The sequence below is a fragment of the Athene noctua genome, chromosome 3 (assembly GCF_965140245.1).
Source record: "Athene noctua chromosome 3, bAthNoc1.hap1.1, whole genome shotgun sequence".
Taxonomy (NCBI): domain Eukaryota; kingdom Metazoa; phylum Chordata; class Aves; order Strigiformes; family Strigidae; genus Athene; species Athene noctua.
This window is the reverse complement of record NC_134039.1, coordinates 50044493-50068417: the sequence shown is the minus strand read 5'-3', so window position 1 is coordinate 50068417 and position 23925 is coordinate 50044493. Positions and strand designations below refer to the sequence as shown.

Sequence of the window (23925 nt, the reverse complement as noted above, 5' to 3'; positions counted from 1 at the left end):
GAGTCAGCAACGTTGCTCACCACACAAGTAACTGAGCTTTGCATCTCTGCCTACAGCAGTTACGTACAACTAGAAATACAACTTGGCAAAAGAAACCTTGTGGGGTTTGGCTGGTTTAGGGGCTGGATCCCCTGTCCAGAGAACAGAGGAGGTCCAGTGCAGAGACAGAGCAGGAGAACAGTACTGCCCATGGAGCAGCTGGGCCACTCCTCTCCATGGCGGGGACAGCCAGGTGTTGCAGTCTGCTTTGTCTTCCTTCAGTCTTAATTTTTAGCACTGAAATTTTTTAACCTTTGAAAAAAACAATAAAAATTGACTCTCCTTACTCTCCTCCTGCCATCCTACTGTATGTGCATGATTATACAATCGTTTTCCTCTGTTTCCCAGCATGGGGGTTTCCAGCTGCAGTCCTTGCAACTTTTGCTAGAATTTACTTTTTACCATCTCCCGGTGATACAGGACAGTTCATGGACATTCCCCTGCTTAAAGTTCAATAGCACACTTGTGTTTGCCAGGAAATACCTGTGCTTTCGAAACTTCTATACTTCTCATCCTGCAGGAGCATATAAAGCATGCTACTCAAGTTCATATGCAGGAGAGATTCTGTTTCTCATACAAAACTGGAAAATAGAAACAATTTTTAAACAAGCAAATTTAAAGCAAAACAATGCTGACTAATGCAATATTCATACATAAATGTAGAGAGATTGTTAGTAGATCTCAGACTAATGACAGGGAATAAAAGTCTGTAGGATGATGGCTATTCTGTGTTTATATTGATTTCAGAAAAGGTCTATATTCTTTTTCGTCTAGTCCTGCAAGACCCACATAATTGTTAATTTAGTTTTAAGTAATAGTTTTAACAAAGTATTTTTAAAAAAAGAGAATATCTTGTTACTAGTATCTTTGGATGCTTCCCCTTCAAATAATTTTATAGTCTAATGTTATCTTGTTTCTTGCATCCATCTGGGACAGTTTTGAAAAGCCACCTCCTGCCTTAGTTGGATCATTGCAAGTGAATAAAAAGCTTCAGAGTAGACAAAGAATCTTTACAGGATGACTGAAAGGTCCTGAGTCTTCTACTGTTGATGATGAAGGTGAGTAGGTAACTTCCAAATGGGTAAAGATATACATCTGCCACATGTTATGCACCTGATGCATCTGCTTGTCAAGTTACTAAAGGAGAAGACTTAAGAATTAAATCCAGAGAAGGAAAAATAGGAATGTTTGCTAAACAACTGCTCAAAAAATATTAAGATACTTGTATTTTTTCTGTATCTTCACATTCGTAAATATTTCCCTGTAAATATTCCAGAACATGTTGTTATCTGCTGTTCCCAAGGACACAGCAAATGTCCTACTGCTATATTAAAAAACCCATAGACCCACAAATGGCAACATAGTGAAGTCTTATTAAATATAATTTTAACAAGGTATAAAATGGCATATTCTTTAAAAGTAACTTGCAAAAGCAGCTTAAGATTTTTGTGAGAGTTCTTCCAAAGGTGAGTCTAAGCTTGGGACTTTGACATAGTGATAAGCTTGCCTTTGGGCAAGCCTTTGGGGTTTTTTTCTGTTTCAGGTCTCCAAAAGCAGTGTTAATTTGCTGCTTGAGCTCAGTCACTGAGTTCAGCGTGCTCTTATTTCAAAAGCTGTTATTAAACACAGAGCTAAAGAGGGAAGGCAAATGGAGTTGTTTAAAAATTTGCATAGTTCTCAAAAGCATATTTTTAGAGCAGCTTGGGATATGAAAGAACTTTTAATATAAAACTTCCTCTTACCTATCCACACAATTATTCATCTTAGTTGTCTGGCAGCTGTAAGGTGGCAAAATGGTAGAAACCTTGCAGATGGTGGGAAGCAGAAGGGTGTAGAGCAGCACATTTTGCATCTTTCCAACAACTCTGACCCGGAGTGTGACGGAAGCAGGGACTGTGATGAAAGCCAAGTAGGAGAGAGACACTGATCTTCTGTTTAGAACAGGTTTAGTGCTGTGAACTTAGGACTTACCTGTTCTGGAGGAATTATTTTCCTCTTGATGTGTAAGTGGATAAAATAGATTCCTGCAGTAGCCAGTACCGAGAAGTAGGCAACTCCCAGTCCAAAGCAGCTTGAGCCAAGGCAGTTCACACACCCTCCCTTACTGTTGGTGCTAGTTTTATGGTAATTTTCAAGGAAATGCTGAACAGCCCAAGACATGTTCTTCTGAAAGATACTGTCTTGTGTGCCACAGAGGTGAGAGGTAATAATCCGGAACATTCTTGTTTGCCATTGTGCAAGCTGAAATTAGAAGCATTTTCAGTCATAGCAGCATAGGCCTGGAAGCGACCTAGCTCAACACCCTGCATTGAGGCACCCATTCCTAGCAAATGTCTTCTTAAAGCTGTTTTCTTCCTGCTTTCCTCAGAGGTGCTATTCTAAATTGTCTTTTTATTGCACCTTTTGTTCTCTGCCTCTGCCTCTACAGAAATGGTAGCATTCACAACTGGAGTTCTGCAGAGTGTATTTTAAATATGAGGACTAATCCTGCAAATGCTCTGTGTTGCCCAATCTAACCCCTTTCATGATGCTGTATAAAGCACTGGTTTGGTTCAATTTTTCTTGAGTGTGTTAATTCTACCGTGGATCTTCCCGGAATTTAAGATGTTTTAGGAGATTGAATTCAGTCAGTTGAAATCATACAATATGATATGTAGAATTGTTGTGGTGATGTTGCTTGATTTACGTAAATGCTGTTTTCCATATGAATAAGACAGGGTATTACAGGTAATTGGAGTCGTTCTGTTTTGCCTTCACTTTACTACAAATACCTATGAGAGAAGTCTAGTGCAAAACCCACTTTCACCAGCTATATAAATCTAAATATAGCATCATAGCCTTGTGCATAGCATGACAGAAAATAGCATTAGAAGTCTAAGATTTCTCTCTTCAAATACGGAATCTGGTATGTGATCAGAAATTTCAGCTGCGTCCAGCATGCCTCAGAAGGCATCAGAATGCCAGTGTATTCTATGACAGCAAAGTTCAGCCTCTGTTTTTTCCCAGGCCAAGCTGTTGTATTGAAGAGTGGCTCTGAAGTTCTCTCTTTGGATAAACAGGTGCTTTCTATATGCTAGTAATCCTAGGCGATTCTTTTAATCTAGATCTGACAGCTGATACTTTGAGAATCTGTCCTATTTGCTCATAGCATTTTTCCATAGATGTAAGTGAGCAGATGCTAGACATTTTTATCTGCTCTGGTGTAAGTGCTCGTTAGGCAAAGTCAGAATCCGTGTTTTTTAAGTAATACAGGCACAGAAAGGTAGCATAACTTTTATGGAGTTTCCAAAGTGTGGAGTATCTTTTAACATCTGTTGCCAAGTGACAGTGCACATTTTAAAATGCAAACATGGCTAGGGTGAAAATGCAGGTCACATGTAAAGAAAATAATGTTTACTCTAGTTCAATCTAGGTAAATAAAAGACAAATCAGAGGAATGTTTCCAGACAGATAACAGACTTTACACTAAAAGTTTATTTTGTTGAACAGTAAGTCAATGATTGCTATTTTTCAAAGGTGGGGCTTAATCATTGCTGGTGTTTTTCTTTTAATACTTTACAGAGAAGTTTCTGGAGTTATAACACGACATCAGAAAGATGTGAAGACTTCCTGTGAGGTTTTTGCCTTGTTAATTTAAACACTTTAAAAGTGTTTAAAAAGAGAAAGCAACTGCTAAGCAGGTATCTAATAAAAGAAGTGCTTAGTCCTTTAATGCAAACTTATCCATTTTTGGTATTATTCTGGTGGTTCAAAACCAAAGCACAGCTTTAAAAAAAAAAACAAACAACCACACTTGTTTCTTTTGCTTAGGATTTTAATGTCCTAGGAGAAGGGTTACTTTCTTCTTTTGGATGAGTAATTGTAATGTTTTAATTTCCTCTGCTGAACATTTTAGCTAGCTGGTAACACGGCAGAATCCTCAGGATGGAAAGGTAGATCATCACTGATGCTTCCAGTGATTTTCATTGACAGCATGAGAGTATCCCTGTCAATCTTCAGTTGCATGCTTGAAGCCTTTGCTTGGTGCTTACCCCGAGGAGTCTTAAAATAGATTTTAATATATTATGTTTATTTAAAATAAACATGAACAATTAATATTTTTTATAGTCTGCAATTTATTATTGCTCTTTCTGCTTTATAAAAATAAAGTAAGCTGTATTGTTTCCTATTTCATGGCTTTGTGTGTGCATAGAATATATAAATTAGGAGCAAGAAGGCAGGGCTCACAATAATGAGGAATGGCCACCTTTTATGGTCAGTTTTATTTGCCTTGGTCCCCTTTATAAAACAGTTTTCTAATATATTTTAAGGTAATATCTACACTGGTACTGTGGATGAAAACTGTATGATCAGTGGTGACTAGCTGCATTTCATTACTCAAATGGGGCAGGATATGCCTGAATGTGGTGAGCAGCGGTTTTCATGTGAAAATGACAACAAACTTCTTCATATAAATGTCACAGAATGAGAAACTGAAGTGCTGTTTCAGCTACTCTTAACATTTGCTGATTCTTTTATGCAAATTTTAAGGAGATGCCTATTGCAGTCCTGTAGTTTTTCCTAACGTAGGCAGGATTAAGGCATAACGTCACACTTCTCCAGCCCTTGGCACTGACTTGCCATGGATTGCCATTTAAATAAAGAACAACATTTTATAGAAGTCCTATACAAAGCTTTCTGAGGGTAGGCTAAAGACACGATTTATCCAATTATTTTCCCGCCTCAAGATCAAAATGTGTTTTAGAAACAGTTCAAATCTTACAAAGGAATCAGAGACTCAGAATAGTGTGTCCTGGTACCATCACCAGTAAGTGGACTGCAAGGTTGCATTTTCTTTCCTTACTTGTAAATGAGGAAGACAAGCACTGATATACTTACATTTTTATCCTGTTCCTTTTTGATGAATCAAGCAGGCCTGGCAAGCCATTAAAAGAGTTGATTGGCTTTAGCCTGGTCTCCTAAACATGGGACAGTTGTGTAGGTGCCTTCCCTATCCCCAAAGTCCCTGTGCTATGGGCTAGTCTCAACTGAATTTTAAAAAATTCTCAAAGATTACTGAACTTTTTTGAGTCTTATGTAAATAATTGACTATGTGGACATTAAGAAACCAAAAATGTGACCAAAATGATTGATACATTTGGAGTGAGACCAGAACTCAGCTGTTAGCGTTTTGGCAGCTGTCAGTCAGCTTGTGTTACTGATGTGTTACAGCTCTAGTGAGCTGTCAAGGATGTTGTCCCTTGATTACTGGAGTACTGGGGGAAAATACGTGTTTCAGAGTAGAGGGCATTAGGTCACAAAACTGAAGGATGTCGACCTTTATTAATTTCACTGCGCTCAGGAAGACTGCTCACTATAACAGTAATAAACGTGGCAGATCTGTTTTTGCAGTTTTACCTGAGAATTACTTACAGGACTCTTGTGTGACCTGTGGAACTGAGCTGAAGGGCAGTAGTTAGTTAAATCTTTCCTAAAAGCAGTTTTCCTCCATCATTTTCTTGGGGATATAAAATAAACAACAGGGAACCGATTTTGGTTTACTGATTTAGTAATCCTACCAGTTCTTCAGTAATCTGTGAAGTTGTCTGGGAAAACAGAGTAGAGCTGAATTTCTTTGAAGGCTGAGAGCAAATTTTTTCTTAAGTAATACGGAATGGAGATGACTAGATCAGTATTATACTGCCACTTCCTTTGCAAGTTTCTTTTAGAGACAGTTTAAGGAACCTTTTAGGGACGTGGTTTATGCAAGGATGACAGTTTAGTGCTTTTCAGCCTTTGCATTTTGGGATTTCCATTTTGTCAATCTCCTGGTTTTAAACATCCTCCTATTTGTATCTCAGGAACTCCAGACTATGAACAAATATGCAGCCGGCCCCATGGATTCTGAATGGATCAAGATGGTGACATGACTGCAGTAGACTCTTATTTAGGCCTGTACAAAGTCAATCCAAGGACAGGAGGGAAAACCCTCCTGCTATCGAGCAAAAAAGGTGAAGCTACAGTTAGTGGGAAGTTAACTGATCTTGGGTTTGGTCCTCATGCTTACATATAAATTGGAAGATTAAGGCACTTTAATCAGTTGAGACGAGTACTAGTGAGTGTGGGGACAGGGACTGTTGAAAGCCCATTTGCTTTATATTTTTAAGATTTGTTTAAAAACAAAATAAAACAAAAGCAATGTTATTTGTCAGAGACTTTTGGTTTGGTGTGTGTTATGTTGAGCTGCAATATGAACATATTTCCCTCCAAATGAAAGTGATTTGGAGCTTGGACTTCAGCTTGGGACAAATAAAGGATAGCATTAACTATGAGATTTGGAATTTCAATGTCTGAAATCTTAATCTTGTGTGGATTTGAATAACTTTGAACATGTAGTTTTGTACTTACTTTAATCAGTAGTTATTTTTATTAACTATGTGCAGATGGGCTGCATTTCAAATTCTGAAATGGATTAGAAATAGCAAAGAAACTTGACTTATTTTACAGACTCAAGTGGGAAAGACAACATCACAAATATGAGGTGAGATGAGGTAATCGTTGTAGCCATTTGTTCAGGCAGTTTAAGTGTTAATTTTTGTGCTGGCAGCACCCTGTACCAAGCTGCAGAAGAGACAAGCTTTTTTTGATTGTTTGTGTGTTTTAGCCAGGCATGCTACAAATGCTGCATGTTGGAGCCCTAAGGCAGAGGATGGGCTGTGCTCTGCTGTAGCTGCTTTTCTGAAAAGAAAAACCAACCACCCAACCTCCGGGTATGAGTACCCAAAGAAATTGTCATGTGATACAACACAGCATGGATTTTTACAGCATGTTAGATTCTCTCTAGTATCTGTTTACAAGCATGCTCTTACACAACAGTACATGCAAGGCAGAAAATTGCTGGTGTACTTGAAGGCATCTTCTGTGTAGTCATAGCCTTTGAATAAAGCTTTATCTAGAATAAACTTTAAAGCTGAAATTCAGTGAGGTCACAGACATAAGGTTTATGAGTGTCATCTTTACTACCAGAACTGTGGATAAAATTAAGCAAGGAGAAAAACCACGTGAAGGGAAATATATTTCATTTAAGGGGTGGGAATTGAGATCCAAGTTATTAAATGGAAAAAAAAAAAAAGAATAGTTGAAGTCTCTTATGTTTTGCTTGCTATTTCTTAAAGCTATCAGAATTATTGTTTAGCAGTACATCATGTTTGCCATTTAGTATTTCAGACTTTACAAGGGGTTGCCAGTACAAATGACAAACATAAGCCATGTAAAGAGGAAACTGCTTTTATGTGCATATAATTCAAAGCTGCTTTGCTAGCAGAAGAAACTTATATCAGAAGTAAAATGTCAGCTGTTTACTTGCTTTAGCAAAACACTTGTGAATGCTTTCTGCTTTGATTTGAAGTTTTAATTGCTCACAGAAGCCTGAGAGACCTCAGTACTTTGCTAAAGCAGGAACTGCAGAATAACATATTTTGAACTCTGGGCTTTGTAACCTCCATGTTCCTCTTGTTTTTGTAAGAAAGCTGTGATCAGCCTGGGAAATGAACAGAATCCTTTGCTCCTTTAGTGGTACCAGCTTATTGTTTTTATAAAGATGCCATCTGCCATTCTGTAAAATCTAGTTTTATCTAACTTATGTTAATACAACTTCTGAATAATTTCTGTTCTAATTGAAACCAGGTATTTTGATAGCTAGTTTTTCATGAGATGTACTGATTAAGGTAATTGAAACAAACCATCTTGGTCATCTCTCAACCTATGACACTGTAACAGGAAAAACAGTGCTTGTATATGGCAAGTGGGATGAAATCACATTAATAGCAGAAACTGGCACATTTAGAATCATATGGGATGTTAAACATCATTCCCCTCCTAGACTGAAAATATTATGTTAGTTTATATTACATGTGTTTAATCAATTTGTAGACATGATTTTCACGTTCTTTTCTGTTTTTCCTTTTCTAAAAATGTTAACTGAAGATGTTCAGTTAACAGGGTTGTTATTAGAAACAGTCTAAATGACTTTTTTCTACTGCAAGTCATAGGTTTTAGTTAATACCTACCTAGAATTAACAGTTGCTATGTATGTATTGCCAAATGGTATTTGTACTGATTTGCTGATATATAGGGCGCTAATTCCCTCAGACTCAATTACAATTATCCTGATGAATCCATTATTACAGTTACAACAGACCTCAGAGGACAAGTGTCACTGCATCATTATGATTAGCATAACACTCCATTTTTCCCACTTTAAAGGGAATCAGTGATTTTAAAAGATTTTTTATTTCATGGAAGTCTTAAAGCCAAATTTAATTTTAGCGTTCATTTAACAGGCACATTTTCTATGAACAGATTTTTTGAATAGAACCAGAAGGTGGGGTACTGTTTGTTACAGGTAGAAAGATGAGGTTTTTGACCAATCATCATTATTCAAGTTTAGTCCCTCTTTGCATTTACTGCTTCCTGCAGAGTCCTTTTCCGTGCTTTGAAAAATTCCCTGCATGAATCAAAATGATGAATCTTCCACACCATTAAGCTTGCTGTATTTTGCAGGAGCCACTATAACTCATATACAAAATTCCCTTTATACAGCTATTGGGTGAGTGGAGTTAATGCAGAAAAAAAAAATAATCTGGGGGGACAACTTGCCTAGGTACCCAGACAACATCAGGTTATCAAACACAGGCTTATACAGAGTTGGATTATCTACTACTTGCTCTCCTAGTTTCTTTTCTCCTTTTCTGGATGCTTTAGGACTGTATCCATTCCTGAAGAGATTTATTACAAAGGTAACTTTGGCACTGTCTAGTATTAACTATCAGTGTCACAAAAATGCCTTTTTTTTTTTTTTTTAAAGTATCAAATAACTTGTTATTCTTCATTAGGAAACACAAGAGACTGCTTCAACTTTACCAGCCAGCACACTAAACACATACTAACTTCGATTTTTCTGGAACATTTAGGCAGTTTTACTGTTGTGGTAATACTGAGAACCCATTTATAAAGTAGAAAACACAGCATTGACAAAAGTAGCGCATAGTTGCAAGTTCTCAGCCCTTTTTTTGTAGCAACATGATGTTGTCAGGGCAGGTGAAGAACACTTTGCAGAAAACAGGAGGATTTTGCTATAGGAAACAAATTCTGCAAAATCATTCTTGCCAAGTCACAGAGCCGGTTATGATTAACCATGCTACTTTTTCTAGGCACCATGCTGCCTCTTCCCTAGAACTTGCACAGGAAAAACACTGAAGTGGGTGATTCAGTTGTATTCCATCACGTCACTTGTCATCCTGTTTTAAGAAAACGGGTGGCTTTTGGTAGCTGGATTAAGTTCCAACAACTTCCCCACCTTCTTGAGCAAGCAGGCACTGACTGTACTTTAGTGAGCAATTACTGGACCACCAGCTTTAGACACAGTTGAGTGGATGTTACCAAAAGACTGACAGCTGAATCTGACTAGAGCAACCTCTGGAAGGCAATATTAGCATTGCCATTTCTTTCTAGTCATGGAATTTCCCCCCTGCCCCTTGACTGAAGTGTTAATACTGTGTATTTCTTTTTCTAAAAACAGGTGACTCCTCTTATTCTACAGCATTTTTCTTCACAAACAGGGTTTGTTCTTAGAAATTAACAACAATTAACACTGTGGCAAGCTTCCATGACTGTGATGGTAGCAGCACTTGGGCCATCAGTGATGTCTTTGAGCACAATGGGAAGGTGTATCTAGGTAATACAGAGCTGCCTTTTCTTGTGGTGCTACAATAAACTTCATAGTTTTCATAAGGTGAAGCATCAAAAGAACAATAGCAGCATTGTTTCAAGTGGCCATTAACTATTTTTCTCTACTTAAAGGAAGACTGCTACATCACTGAGGGAGAAATGAAACTAATACCACATGGTTAAGCAAAAAATGAAAATACAATGCAGAAATACCTGTTTTAGAAGCTTGTGAAAGCCTGACTTAAGTAGGTTAAAGGTACCAAATCACCTTGCTCTGTAGTTCAGAAAATAGTTATGTATATATTTTTAAACAGCTGCACAGTATCATTCAAGGAATTCAACTCTGTAACAGGGGTTGAGGTAAGTTAGAAAAAGCCTTATGTAGGATTTTACTCTTCCTCTTTCCCAGAGGCAGAACATACTGCTTTTCATTCTGAACAGCAGTTTCTCCATTGTCTCTTTTATTAAATTTTCCCATCTATTCAACTACATCAGTTTCCAAGGAAATATGAGCAAGTACAGCTTGCATTTGAATTCATTCTCTCACCTCTGTGTTTCTTCTGGTGCAAAGTAGTCACATATTGACTTGCTAGATGCTGTACATAAGGTTCCCTGGGACCATATAAAAGTTCACTAACATCCACTGTTAGGTAGCAGGGCAGTAAGCAGAGAACAGGCTTATAAATAAGGAATTCAGGCTTTAGAAGTGTGACACAGCTTGATCCTGTAGAAAGGGTTTAACTGGAATTCAGTGACAAAGATAGGAAGTTTGATAGGCAGTTTATTTTTTCATTCCCCAAAAGTGCAGCAGTGAACAGGGTCCTCTGGAAGGGCACTTTTCTAAACAAACGTTCAAAACAGCAGAAGTGTGCTCACAGCATGCTACAGCAAAGTATGCTCACGTACAGAGAGAGTAATACAAAAAAATTAATTTTGAATCACAATAAATGACAGCTGGCTTATTACAGTGAAATATTGTATGACTTGTAGAATCGGTCTTAAATGTAACTTGATTGAGAAGGTATTATACCTGCTTTGGGTGTGTTTGCATGTATGTGTTCCTGTTACAGATTTATTACTCAAAATGAAGAAGCTCAATTTACTGGGCCTAGCTGGGTAAGCACATCCTAGGGGTATTCACTTAAACTCAAGTGACAGTACTGGATGGGTTTTGGTTTAGAATTGTAATAAAGTTATTAACTGTATTTCTCCCTGTATAGTAGTATCTACTTTATCAGATTAGATCATTAAAATTCACAGCTCTGCTTTTGATAATAATGATTTTAAAATAAATTAAAAAAAATAATCACATTTTAGCTAAACCCAACTCTGTACCAGTAAGGCCCTTTCATTTAAAAATCTGTCATGGTAAGGCTCTTTCATTTAACATGAATGCCTTCAGTTAAGGTACTGATACAGCCATGGTCAAATAGCATATGAAATGGAATATCTAGGAAGACCGTTTACTTTTAAAAATCACTTAGTTGGGAAGTAGATCTGGGTAAGAATTAAAGTTCCTTCATAGTGGTTTTTTAATCATCAAGGAAAGAATTAACACTGTTCATTTAAGGCTGTAAAAATACTCAGAATTAACTGCTTCATGGAAACAGCCGACAAGTAACAAACTCCTCTAAAAGCACTGGAAGGCAGGCAACTGGTGGTTCCTGTTCTTCCTTCAACTACGACCTTTTGTTGAACAGTTCTTAAGTCTTTATCAAAAGTGAGAGTGAAGCAGATATTTTCCTGAACAACTGTTCTGGTTAAGTAAGGACTAATTTCATTCTGAATTTCAATTTAATACAACATCTACTACCTATGATAGATATCAGGTATAGGGTGGTTCTCTGACATGGAGTGTGAGAGTTATTGAGCCTAATTACTAAACACTTTAGAGGTGTGTGCAGGCAGCAGGAGTGTTAATTTGGGTAAAACATCTGGTCACACATACTGACTAATCTGTACCAGTTCTGTCAACTTTCTTATTAGTTATTAGGCAAAAAGTAAATAAATCAAGAGATTTCCTTCTTATGGCTTAAGATCACTTTAAGAAAAGATAGTGTTGGAGTTACACACCTGAAGTTTTCTTTCTATTAAGCAGCAACATAATGCACATTTCTTGCACTGAAACTTAAGTAGAAACTTGACATATGACCTAGATTTGATAGAACTGTTGAGTTTAATGTGCAGCCATGTATTTCACACTAGCCTCCACACAGCTACCAAAATAAAGTATAAACAAAGAACAAGTCTAAGTTGCTAGAATTATCTGAGCAAAACACTATATAAATGAACCTTAGGTTTAGCTCAGTGTGCAAGAAAACACTGAGAGCATGAAAACAACTTTGGTTTTGTTTTTGAAGATGAAACAGACTCTGAAGGTTATTGATGGGCAGACTAAGGCTTGAGAAACAAAGAACAGGATAAAGCTACTGTGCAGTGGAGGAAAAAAAAAAAAAAGTCCTGAGTATTTGAAAGCATCTAAGTGGTTTGAATATCCAAAACCCTCTGCATTTATACAGATGCTCCAGCTGAGAGGTTATCTTTCAAGTGATTTTTTTTTTTTTTCTCCAAATATTTGGTCACTCCAGAGATTGGAAACAATGCGTTAGATTTGAGACAAAAGCTGTATAAAATCTAACCTGTAGACCACCAGAAGTTTACAACTCCAAGCTACATGAAGGACAGCTTCTGTGCTACAGAGTCAAAAGCCAAGAAAGTTCAACTTATCTTATTGTAGCATTGCTCATATCCAGTTTGTGGATTGGTGCACTGGGGTATGCACCTTCACAGTTTCGAAAATGTTATACTTTGTCCCCTACTTAATGATTACTTAGTAGAAGGTTTTAGGTGACAAGGTGAAATCATCATGCTCTCTATTTGGGTAAAGATCTGAAATAACTAACTGAAAACTAAACAGTTGTGCCACAGTATGACAAGGGAATGATTATCTTGCCTGATAACACAGTTGATTTGCCCACAAGCAACATGAACTTATCTTGTAAAAGATACACAGTTCAGTGTTTCTAGAAGGTGTTTTGCCAGTAAATCTCTACAGAAGTTATATGCTAATGCAAGCTTCTGTGTTTTTCACTATTTAGAAAGATACTCAAGTTTGGGTGCAAGTGATAGCTCCATTTCAGAAAAGCCTGATCAGCAGGTTGGAAAGACAATATGACCCTTCCAAAGGGAAACCAAGGGATAACATACTGCAATCAGACAGCTGACATGCTGTCCTTTGGTGTGAAGGCCACTTATGCAGGTTCAAAGTAGTTATGTCTCAACCAAAAAGCAACACACTATGAAGCACTTAAACTGCCTAAAATGGCCCTCTTAGCCTAACTTCTAGTGAGCAATGACTTATGTTAGCTAGTTTGCTTTCAAAATAATTTACCTTTAAGAGTCTAATCAACATAAGATGTTGGACAATTCAAGACATTTGGAGGTTAGAGACAAATCAACTCTACTGTGGTGCCCTGGTTGGGGGGTTTTCCATGGTTTTTTTTGGGTTTTTTTTTGTTTTTTTTTTTAAAGTATTACTTCCATTCATGAATTAAAACAGACTTAAGAGTTAGCTCAAAACACAGGCACACTTATTTGAATACTTGTTAGTCTCAACACTCTTTAACTCCCTAGGAAGCCTATATTAAACCCTAAGAGTTTTTCCAGTAGTACATAGTAACCCATTCCAGCATTTCAAACTAGAAGGAGGTTGAAATTACATTCCTGTTTGCAAGCTACCAAAGCTGTCCTACAAAATTCATTGGTCTCATTTGAAGTGGTCTTGCTGAAAGAGAATATTTAGCATACAGATTTTAATTCTGCACAAGACACTTGCTAGTCAGATCCTACAGTTTTGACTACTGCCTTCCTATGCTATTTTGGGCTAGTTTGCTATTGTCGTTAACAGCATACAGGAAACCTAGAATTAAACATAGCTTTTAAGAAGGTCTGAGACTGAATATGGGTGAGCATTACTGTGCAATAGCACCTGCCTATCTAACCCAACTCAAATATGCATTTATTGTTTTTTAGAACAAAATAAACTGTTTAGATTCATAGGCATAGGTTCACCTCTGTGCCTGTGATATGAAAAGGTACTTGAAAGACAAAGGTGGTAATCAACTATCTGAGCAAGACAGATTAGCTGTGTCTAATGATTTAGTCAGAGTTCAGCTGTAAAATATACATATTGCACAAGGCAACCAGCTAAAGACAAGGGGTTTTCTTCCAAACAGGGTTTGAATAGCCCATTAAAAGTCTTCCAGCTGCAATCAACGAGTTACAGAGACAGACCTGCTGCAGCCACTGGAGAAACCGGTCAGTGGGAGCTGACTGCAAGAGGCTCTTAAGTGCCTTATAAGGACTGTCCAGAAAACCTCCGAGCCCGAACACCGTGATTGCTGAACATGAGCCGTGGGTCAAACCTGTACCTACAGAAAGGAACAGAGTCTGCGTGAGCTACAGTTAGCCCACAGTGACCAACACTCCCAGAAACAGCTTACTTGTAGTACAGCTCTGGCACAAGGCTGCAGGAATAGTTGCTTTCTTAGCAGTATGCAGTAGGGACAATCTCTCTACGTATCACAACAGATTAATTTATAACAATGCACAATGAAGAAGTTGACAGTCTCCAAAAAAATAAACTCTAGCTACAACATACCAATGGCACATTGACATGTATAACGTTAAGCATTCAGGAGATGCATTCTAACAGAAAGCTTTGCTGCCTCAAATTACAGACTAATGTAGCACAACTCTAGGACATTTTAGCTAGTGCTTAAAAAAGCTTCAGTCCAAATTATTACAAACTGAATTCTGAAGTAAGAAGTGCTATTTACTTAAAACAGCTGATTAATACATACAGCTTAGGTCCCACAGGAAACGTTCTTTGCTAACAATGTCTCCAGGAACAATCAGAGCAAGTATTTGAAAAATGCCTGCCTACAGAAACCAGCAGAGCTTTTCCTTGTTTGTAGGCAAACCTGAGGTCACTTGTCTCTGAGTACTCAGCACAGCTGTAATCTTCAGCTTTTCTAAGTCAACAGTGGCTGACAAGACTGAAGTAGTAGTATTAATACCATCAAGGTATATTTGGTAGGTTAAATAAAAATAGAGATTAAACATTTAAAAAAAATAGAAGTATCAAGAAAGCATCTCTATTAAACAACAGTATGTATGCCAGTAATATGATATTCCATCATAAATACCCTCTGAAAGCTTAATTTTAAAATACATAGTTATATTTTTAAATATTAGAATAATTCATTGAATCAGTGTTTACCCGGGATCGAAGACACCTGGTGTACGGCAGGTTGCTCCTGAACAGGACTGCAGCATCATTAATCGATAGTTCATCTTTTCTAAAATTTCTTGATCAATTGTTTTAGCAATGTTATTGATCTGGTGTGGATCTGCAGTCAAGTTATACACTTCCACAAACACCTGCAGAAGAAAGTTCCTGCACTGTATTAAGTTCTAAATGCTAATTAATATTTAATCATATTATTTGGGAAGAACATTTTATGGCAGCATATAGTCTCAAATGTTATTTTCAACTACACTGCAGCATCCCCACACATAAGCTCTATTTAGCCAGGCAGCTAAGTGATTAGAGGCAGGACAGTGTAGGTAAAGCTAAAGTTTCATGACAGTACAGTATTGTTGGAAAAGTTTTTACTTCCACCTGAAATACTCACCTGCTATGCTGCAGATTTGTTTTGTAACACGCAGGTGGAACCAGTCTTATGACTGTAAGACCATAGCAAGAGGCCATGGCTAAGCTAGCTGTCTTCTCCTTAATAGATCTTAAAATACACGATTTCATGACCATAACAGGCTCATCAAGTACTTCCAGATGTCACTCAGACAGGTGTCTTCACTACATGTACAAAATACACTGAATACAAGGAAGCTTTTTTTGTGCACGCTGCTTTGAAAAGGTTTGGAGAATTTTAGGGCAGATTTGTTTTTTGGTACATTAAATCTCTAAACCCTTCTGTGGGACAAACACTAGTCAAATGTATCTCGAGAATTCAGCTGAGGTTTTGTCTGCACTAGAGTAAAAGGCCTGATTGCAGATGATGTTGATTAAAACTTACTGGGTTGTGTCTAACAGATAAAGATGCATCTGAGCAGACCTTGGTTGCAAGCTTTCTTGTAAGGTTCTCTGCAGGGTTTTAAAATCCACATTGCTGCATCTTCCCAATACTGTTAGTCTTAATTTAGCTGACCTAGACAAGCTGAGTGACCCAAAAATGCCACAGTCATACCTTCTTACTTGAAATATAAGTGACAGGAAGTGTCAGATCAACTTTTTACAAAGAAAGCTGCAACACTTATTTAACTTCATCATAAATTGTCAGAAGTAGAAAAATGAAGGGCAAGGTTTGCTAAACAGCATGTTGGTCTCCTATACAGTCTCTCTTGCTATCTTACTGCAAAAACCATCTTGTGGGATTTGCTCCCCTGGTTTAAGTTGTTCATCATAGACTACCAGAAAATGTTTTGTGTGGTGGCATGGTACCTGGGGATACCTGCTGTTTATGCATTTATTGCACATCTGCTGCCAATGCAGTTTATTAGCTTTGTGAGCCCACTGCCTCAAGCCCAACATGCTCTCTGGAGAAGCTGTGTGCAAATGGGCACAAGGAACTGTCAGCTCTGTAACACACAAAGTTTTGTGCTTCAGTGGGTGCTCCACTAGTGAGATCTGAAGTTTCTGAAGGGGAGACATTATGTCCTTTACACTCAAACAATTTACGATAAGGTTAGAGACCTTTCTCACAGTTGTAACTTAAATACTTGCTTTGCCAGGCAAACAAGTGAGCGATAGCCCCAGCGCAGCTCCCCATAAGGCTCTTAGGTGATACCAGAAAATGATAATCATAGTTTAGACTGTTGTCCCTTCCCCACTCCACTCCCAACCCTTTTTTCCTCTGTCCCAGAACCCCACCAGAGTTTTGGTAAAACATTCTCACAAGTAGATAAATAACTTCATTGTTTATCCTGCAAGCAATCTGCTTTTCAGAGTACTTTAAGGAAACATTGAGAGGCGATAAGAGTGCATACAGTCACTCGCACAGCTGACATCTGCTAGCCAGACAGAGACTTACCTCCCGGTCATCAAATTCACAGTACTGCAGATCCCAGGAAGTTGACAGTGTCCTTACACAAGCATATGTGTTGTTATAGGAATCTTCACAGACACAGTCTGGGAAGCAGTGCTGTGAAGTGAGCAGTGAACAAAAACTTCAGAGGAGGAAAAAAAATGAACAGATGAACTAGCAATCCTTTTCCTAGAGCCTAAACCAGCTCAATCCAACTGCAGTTAACTGATGAATACCAGGACTTTAGTCTAACACATGCAAGTCTCCACCAGGGATTTTAAGCATAAATTCAGCTCTTCTAAATTTGAGGAAGTTGTTATTAAACTCACCATGATTAAGTGGACTTTTTCTGGGAAGCTAAGGTAGATACACTGAACAGAACAGCACAACACACACTACTAAAGACAACACCAATGGGATGCTTTACTTAAAGCAAACCTCCTTTGATTCAGAAGTAGCTAGTGGCTCAAATAATAGTCACAGATAAGAACTGTGTGATGAGATCACTGAAAGAACACGATGTGGTTACCACCAGCTATGCCAAGCCCACACCTTCCTGCATGTTTCTCCAGCCCTGAGGCTCTATAGGTTCCCACTGAAAGGGTGACATGTTCTGTACAGACATATGGACACATCGGTTCTGTATGGCCAGATGTCTCCCTCCAATTCTTAAATGCTGCACAGGACTTACAGAGCTAGCTCCTACTTACCAAGACAATGGGAGCTCATTTACAGAACCAAGTTAGTCCATACAGAAAAGAGGTTTAATTCAGCAGCTATTTTCTAATAGTAGCAGATCTTGTCTTGCTTACTGTGACTCCAGGTCCTAGGCCAGGACAGGTAGGATCACTGCCGTTGTATCCTTCTCCTTGGTACTCCACCAAGAAGTCTGATCTCCAGGTCACATTTTTGTCTCCTCTCTAGGACAAGAGGTTAACATGACTTAGTACCCACCGCACTATGAAAGAGAAGAAATTCTCTGTGCCTGGTATAACCCTAACACTGCCCACTGCCTACAAGGCAGTTTGAGTCGTGGCCCCTTGTTGGAGTCAGTCTTAAAATAATATTTAGCCTTAGGTTAGAATGTCTCATATAACTGGAAGACAAGGATCTAACTCCAAAAATATTAAAACCTCACAAGAAGGTGTACTAAGTACTATCTTCAATTTATAAAAAATCATGCAGTCACACTAAATAGGAGCCACATGGCCAGATACTAATATATTACAGACAATATCCCTGTGATAAGGCTGTTTCTCTTCGTATCAGACTACCGCAAAAGATGGAAAAAGATACCCTTGGCATAAGAAAAGATAAACAGCTTTAAGAAGCAACTAAGTTTTCAGCTGCATCGTAAAAGACATGGGGAGAGGGAATTTTAAAATTAGTATACAGCACCATCACAGGAATATACAGCAAAACAGTGAGCTCCAGAGTTTGATTCCATCAGTTTAAATTAGACGCCTTTTACTTGCTTTCATCTCAAGAACAGCTTAAGGTTTGGATACAAGGTTTTAACAGCAAAGCACTGTTTTAAATCTGGATGATCTCCTACATTTCCAAGTAAGCTGCCTTCAAGTTATAAACTAAATTTAATTAAAACTAAAAGTATCAGCTGCAAGCAGCTTTATTCAAATAGGCTTCTGCTCACTTATTGGAAAGGTCAGGTATACTTCATAAAACCACATCCATTTTTCCAGTTTACCAGAGTTTCCAGAGGGGGGAAACACCAAATCTACTGAAAACTGAGGCAAATCAAAGATTTGAGTAAGAACAGTCTGCTTTTCTCCTATGTCTATGCTGAGAAATCCTAAGGAAAAGGGGAGGGAGGATGCAAGGTGAAAACAACATACAGCCTTCAAAACAGGAATTATTACAAATGGCAGGATTAGCCAAAGGACGGCACAACTTTCTATTTTAAAAAGGGCACAAAGTTATGGGGCTTATGAAAATACATCTGCATTTAAACAAGATAGATACCTGATTTTTTATTAAGCTATGAACATCCGACATGAAAGTGACATCAAGGGAAGAATGTGGGATGTGAGTCAACCTAGTCTATCAAAGGAAGTAGTATTCACTTTGAAGAATAACCCCTGCAAGAATTACCGGTTACTATCCCTGTCCATCTACTTACCAACAGCGGCAATAGTGACATCCCATCCATCTGGGTTTTATTCAAGTCATACCCTGCGATATCCAGAATAGTAGGACCCAAATCAATATTTGCAACAAGCATCTGCAAGGTGAGAAAAACTTATTTCAGAAGACCAGAAGCTTACAGATGTAATAATGAGACTTCTGTATTTTAATTTTAGGTACACCTAAACACCACCTAATTTCACCTTTACAGGCTAATGGATCTTGTGACATCCAAAAGCAATAGTAGTGTCTTTGGAAAGTGAGCTTCACACTTTGTTTGCTTTTGTAGCCTGAAATTACTTAAATTTGATTCAAGCAAAAGAACACAGCTTTTTAGAATGTCTTCGCAATTCCTACCACTCCGTGTATTTTGTTTCATTGATACATGTATATGCAGGGGGATAAATTATTACCTAAAGTTGGTAACTGTGAAGCGATGTTAAAAGTAAATCCATACTCTGATTCCACTTCTTTCTTACCTTGTTTGTCTGATTTGGTTTTATCCCTGGTCCTCGAACTAGCAATGGAACTTTGATATCAAATTCATACAGCTGACGTTTGTCTATTGGCAAAGAAAACTGGCCTATACAACAGAAAATGGAAAGCGTTAAATGGCGTCTTGTTTTACATTTTAAGAGTCTTGTGTTACATGATTTCCAGCAGCCCATTTTTTAGGAAGTCAGAAGAGGTTCTCAACCTGAACTACATTAACAAAGTGGAGGATAGCAACAGACAACTTCAAAGTATAAGCTGTACCTTACAGTTTAACAGCTTAGATGCACAACTGCAGTAGTTGTAAATGCATAAATATGTATTTATATTTATACGTCATAAATGCAGTAATATGACGCAGACAGGTCTTTAACAGATTTTTACTGGTTAACTCTTTCACGGCAACTCTTCCTACAGGACACAAGAGACCCTTCCTCCATTTCTGTCCTGAATTGATGTATACCAGGATACAGTGGAAGAGATTAATGCTAAAAACCACCAGCAAACAGAAAAACAACCAAACAATAAAATGCCCGAACACCCCCACATTGCAACTCCAGACTGTTCTGCAACTCAAATCAGTACTTCTCATGTCTACAGCTTTCCACAGCTGCTTCTCCCATTTTCTGGAATGGTCACGAGGGTGAAGTGTTATACAATTCCTGAATCTTCTATAAACGTTCAGTAAGCAGTGAGTTTTACCAGTGTGGAAGCCATTGTCTGATGTGTAAAAGATGTACGTGTTGTCCAATTCTCCATTCAGTTCCAGTTTCTTCACTAACTTCTCTATCAGGTCATCTACTGACAGCAGAGTTTGCCACCTATACAGAAATAAAGTAACTCCTATTAAGAGTATGAAAAATTTAGAATAATTCTGACTGGAGGTAGGGCATTTGTATTCTGCTTCAAGTCAACAGTGTATACACTGAGCAGATTATTTTGCTTTCAAATTCTGAAAACAAACTCCATAGATTACTACACTGTACTTTCTGAGACTGCAATTTAAGATAGAAATGGACTGTTTGTCTTAATTTCTTGTTGATTTCATTCTGTAGTGTCTGAGAAAGACATCAAAGTACTGATTACTTCTTATCTAGAGACAGTCAAGACCAACTTTGAAGCAAGCCGGTGGCAGAGTCAAAGTTATCTCCTGCAAGGTCACTTGTTAGTCACTTGTTATTAGTTCTTTATATGTAGTTTTTTATTATTAAAAAAACAAGACTGCCATGAATTTGTCTATATGGGATCGCTTCTGCTTGAAAACTACACCAGCATATTCCACCATTATTCCAGCATATCTAAAGCCTTGAACAGCTACAAGTTCTTCTTTCCTTTGTCATGGGGTTTACCATTGAGAGAAGCTGATCTTCAAGGTCCCTTCCAACCCAAACCATTCTATGACTCTATGATAAGTGACTGCTTCTGATGTCTGTAACAAGCCTCCACAGACTAGTATTATGCTGAATTAACTAATTATTCAATTCTTGGATCCTGCTGTCTTCAGGCTTAAGATTTTGTTGCAGAATTTTATCTTCATGTTTTATAAAGCAAGAGCCTGGAAAAACCTTGGTTTTCTGTCTCCAGAGTGACAACCTAATGCCTGATAACTCAAAATTGAGTTTAACACTTAAGGTTAAGCTAATGTTTGTTTCAGAGCTTTTAAAGAAAATACACCTGCAGTGTAAAAAAATAAGCTTCCTTTATGTTCAAGAGAGGGAACAAGCTGTATCTTCACATTACTCCCCACACCCCCTTTTATAAAAAGGAATCAAGCACCCACCTTGGCCAGTCAGGTATTCCCTTGTAAAAAGGCCACAGACTGAGAGTCAAGGTTAATAAATCAGATGAGCTGACAGATAAATCAGTCACATTTGATATACACCATTTAATATGAAACTGGAATTCAAGTGAAGTAGAAGGTAAGGCCACTTTTAATGATGACCTGTTGTGCACTGAAAGAGCAGCAGTAGAGACACCAAGCGTGATTGGTTGTTTTTTTATGATAAATGATGGCAGCATTAGGGAACAAAATATTTCTGAAGTCAATGACAAATTTCTTTGCAAACAGTAAACAAAGTCAGGTCTACTGAAATAGATGCCAGAGAACTATTACAGGTAATTTGACATCTACTGTCAGACTCATTACAACCCTTTTAAAAAAATACCTTTTCTTTTTTTAAAAACCAAAAGAAGTTCTGAGTAGAAATCTTAAGCAACAAAAACATTCTTACCGCTTTCTATAAGCATCATCAAGAAACTGTACCGAAGAGTTAGTCATTGGAGTCTTTGCTTGTCGAATTAACCAGTGCTTGTTCTAAAGAAAAAAGACAAAAAGAATACTGTGGGAGAGAAGCATCAGCTTTTAAACCATTCTTAGACCAATCACAACATAAATGTTGTTTAGGATAAAACATACACACGATTTCTGTGTAATAGCCACGCAATGCCATCAAGCTGACCTGACTCCAATCTTCCCTCTTGGTTCATGTAAAATCTAAGTTGCAAGAGTAGAATATATTACAGCTCCATCATGCTCAGCGCTTGGTGAGAAGAAAATAGCTATGGATCTTCTCAAATCAGTTCAGGACAGAAACTTGTGGAAGGACCAGGGAAGGCTTTCCCAGAGATAGTCTGTCTGACAGCCTGAGACAGATCTGGTGAAAAAAATCTGAAGGATGGAGAAGCACTAAGACTGAATGTGGTTGTCAAAGTGAGGTTCTTTTGGGACTAAGATTGGTGAGCATCCTAACAGAGGTGTGGACAAACTCCTGCATGAAAGGCAATTAGGACTACCTAATTCACAAACAGGTAAGAACAAAGATCTGTAATGGTGCCACTACCAGATTCTTGGCAGCCTATGCATTCAGGGCTGGAGACTACTGACGGGAGCAGAAACGTTACCATTTTATTTGGACTTTTTGACTCTAGTACAAAAGCTTTTCTTTAGCTGCAATGTTATTGATTCTTCTAGTTGCATCCCCAACTTCCAGAAACAACCCCTTCCTTTCTACCCTCACCCATCTCCCCAAAGTAACGGAGATGATCTAACTCATACAAAAAGTGATACTCCCACATCCTGAAGCACCAGTCTGAACTGGGTCAGCTGCTGTACAAATACATGGGAAGGTCTGTTGTGAACGCCCTGAGGGTTAGTATTAGTGAGGAGCAGAATAAAGGAGAAAGCCATGTCAATGCAGCTTCACACTTTCTCATTTAGTAGGTCAGAGATGACCCACTCATTCCCTGCAGCTTGAGCCTGTATTTAGTTGGTCACTCCTCTCCATAGAGCCTCTTTGTTACACCATTGCCCTCCTGTCACAAGCGGATGACTCTGAACTGGCTTAGGCTTTAGGGACTTACAAAGTGAGTCATTATCTCCTGCAATTATTCAGTTCCCCTGTTTTCTGTTCTTGCCGACTGAAGGAAAGATTTTTGGTATGGAGACTTAATACCATGTCCAGTTTATTTTATTTAAGCTATACTGAGATCTCTTTTACAGTAGTTATAAAACAATTCTCTGGAGAGATGCTAAATCTATCTCAGTAAGAAAACACAGCATAATCAAGACCAAACATCTAGGACGTGTGTTGGTTGAGAGAGGAAAAAGTAAGGAAAGACATCACAAGCCCCATTCCTAGCTCACCAGAAGTTCTTCAGAGAACAGAGCTGGCAACGTCACCGGTGCACCAGCCACCTTTCACAAGAGGTGAGCTTAGAAGAGGCCCTCCACAAGGCACAACCGTGCTGGGTAACTCGGGTGGATAAGTCACCTAGTGCAGTAGAAACCTCCTATTTTCTGGAGTGTTTTGTTCTTCCTACCTTTCTCTGAAGTTTTAAAAACTTCACACAGCACCTAAACACCTTTGTGCATTTCAGTAAACTTCACACTGACTCAGAGTCCTCAAATCTTCTTCCATGTCAGGTCTCTTTCACCAGTTACAAAGTTGTCCACCAATCCTGCTGTCTCCCTATGTCCCATTCCCAAAGAAATTTTAGGAGATCTTGAGACAGATACCATATCTTGCCAGCAGAATCTGAACACAGCCATGCTCTGATTTTGCAGGAAGAACAATGCATGCAAGAGAAATACCCAACATGTCTCTCAGAACAGCTTAGATCAACCCCTCATCTGGGCTATCAATAGTCCTGCTTGGGAAACCAGACAGCTACCCATCATTTGATATAGTTCATAGCTGAGGATCCCAAGCAGAACTTAAAGTGCACCTCACTAGCCAGTCTAACAACAGTCTAATTCCTATTTTTCATGCAGAGATTCTGCCTGGATGGCATCTTTTAGTACCACTTGCCCACATACTGTATAAGGAAGCTAGGCAACATTAATTTAGGAATCAAGACTGTGCAATGCAAGACTGTCTAGCAAGCATTACATCAATGACTTGAGGGTCTAAGCCTATGTACATGTTTATTACTATTGCAG

General features: G+C 38.3%; 1 protein-coding gene across 5 annotated transcripts in view; it reads right to left on the bottom strand.

Annotated features, from left to right (window-relative positions):
* Positions 1-3495: 3495 nt before the first annotated feature.
* Positions 3496-23925, bottom strand: part of GNS (glucosamine (N-acetyl)-6-sulfatase) — a 28499-nt gene continuing 8069 nt past the window's right edge. For 2 of the 5 annotated variants that reach the window (XM_074902947.1, XM_074902950.1), the window contains 8 exons: positions 21719-21801; positions 20190-20308; positions 19475-19578; positions 18991-19092; positions 17666-17773; positions 16860-16970; positions 15029-15189; positions 10511-14177 (listed from right to left, as the gene is read on the bottom strand). In XM_074902947.1, coding sequence (XP_074759048.1) covers positions 14102-14177; positions 15029-15189; positions 16860-16970; positions 17666-17773; positions 18991-19092; positions 19475-19578; positions 20190-20308; positions 21719-21801 — 864 coding nt within the window. In that variant the 3' untranslated portion in view covers positions 10511-14101. Of the gene's footprint in view, positions 4081-4116; positions 10472-10510; positions 14178-15028; positions 15190-16859; positions 16971-17665; positions 17774-18990; positions 19093-19474; positions 19579-20189; positions 20309-21718; positions 21802-23925 lie in introns of those variants that run through there. The other 3 variants (XR_012633416.1, XR_012633415.1, XM_074902949.1) reach the window with 3 other exon arrangements.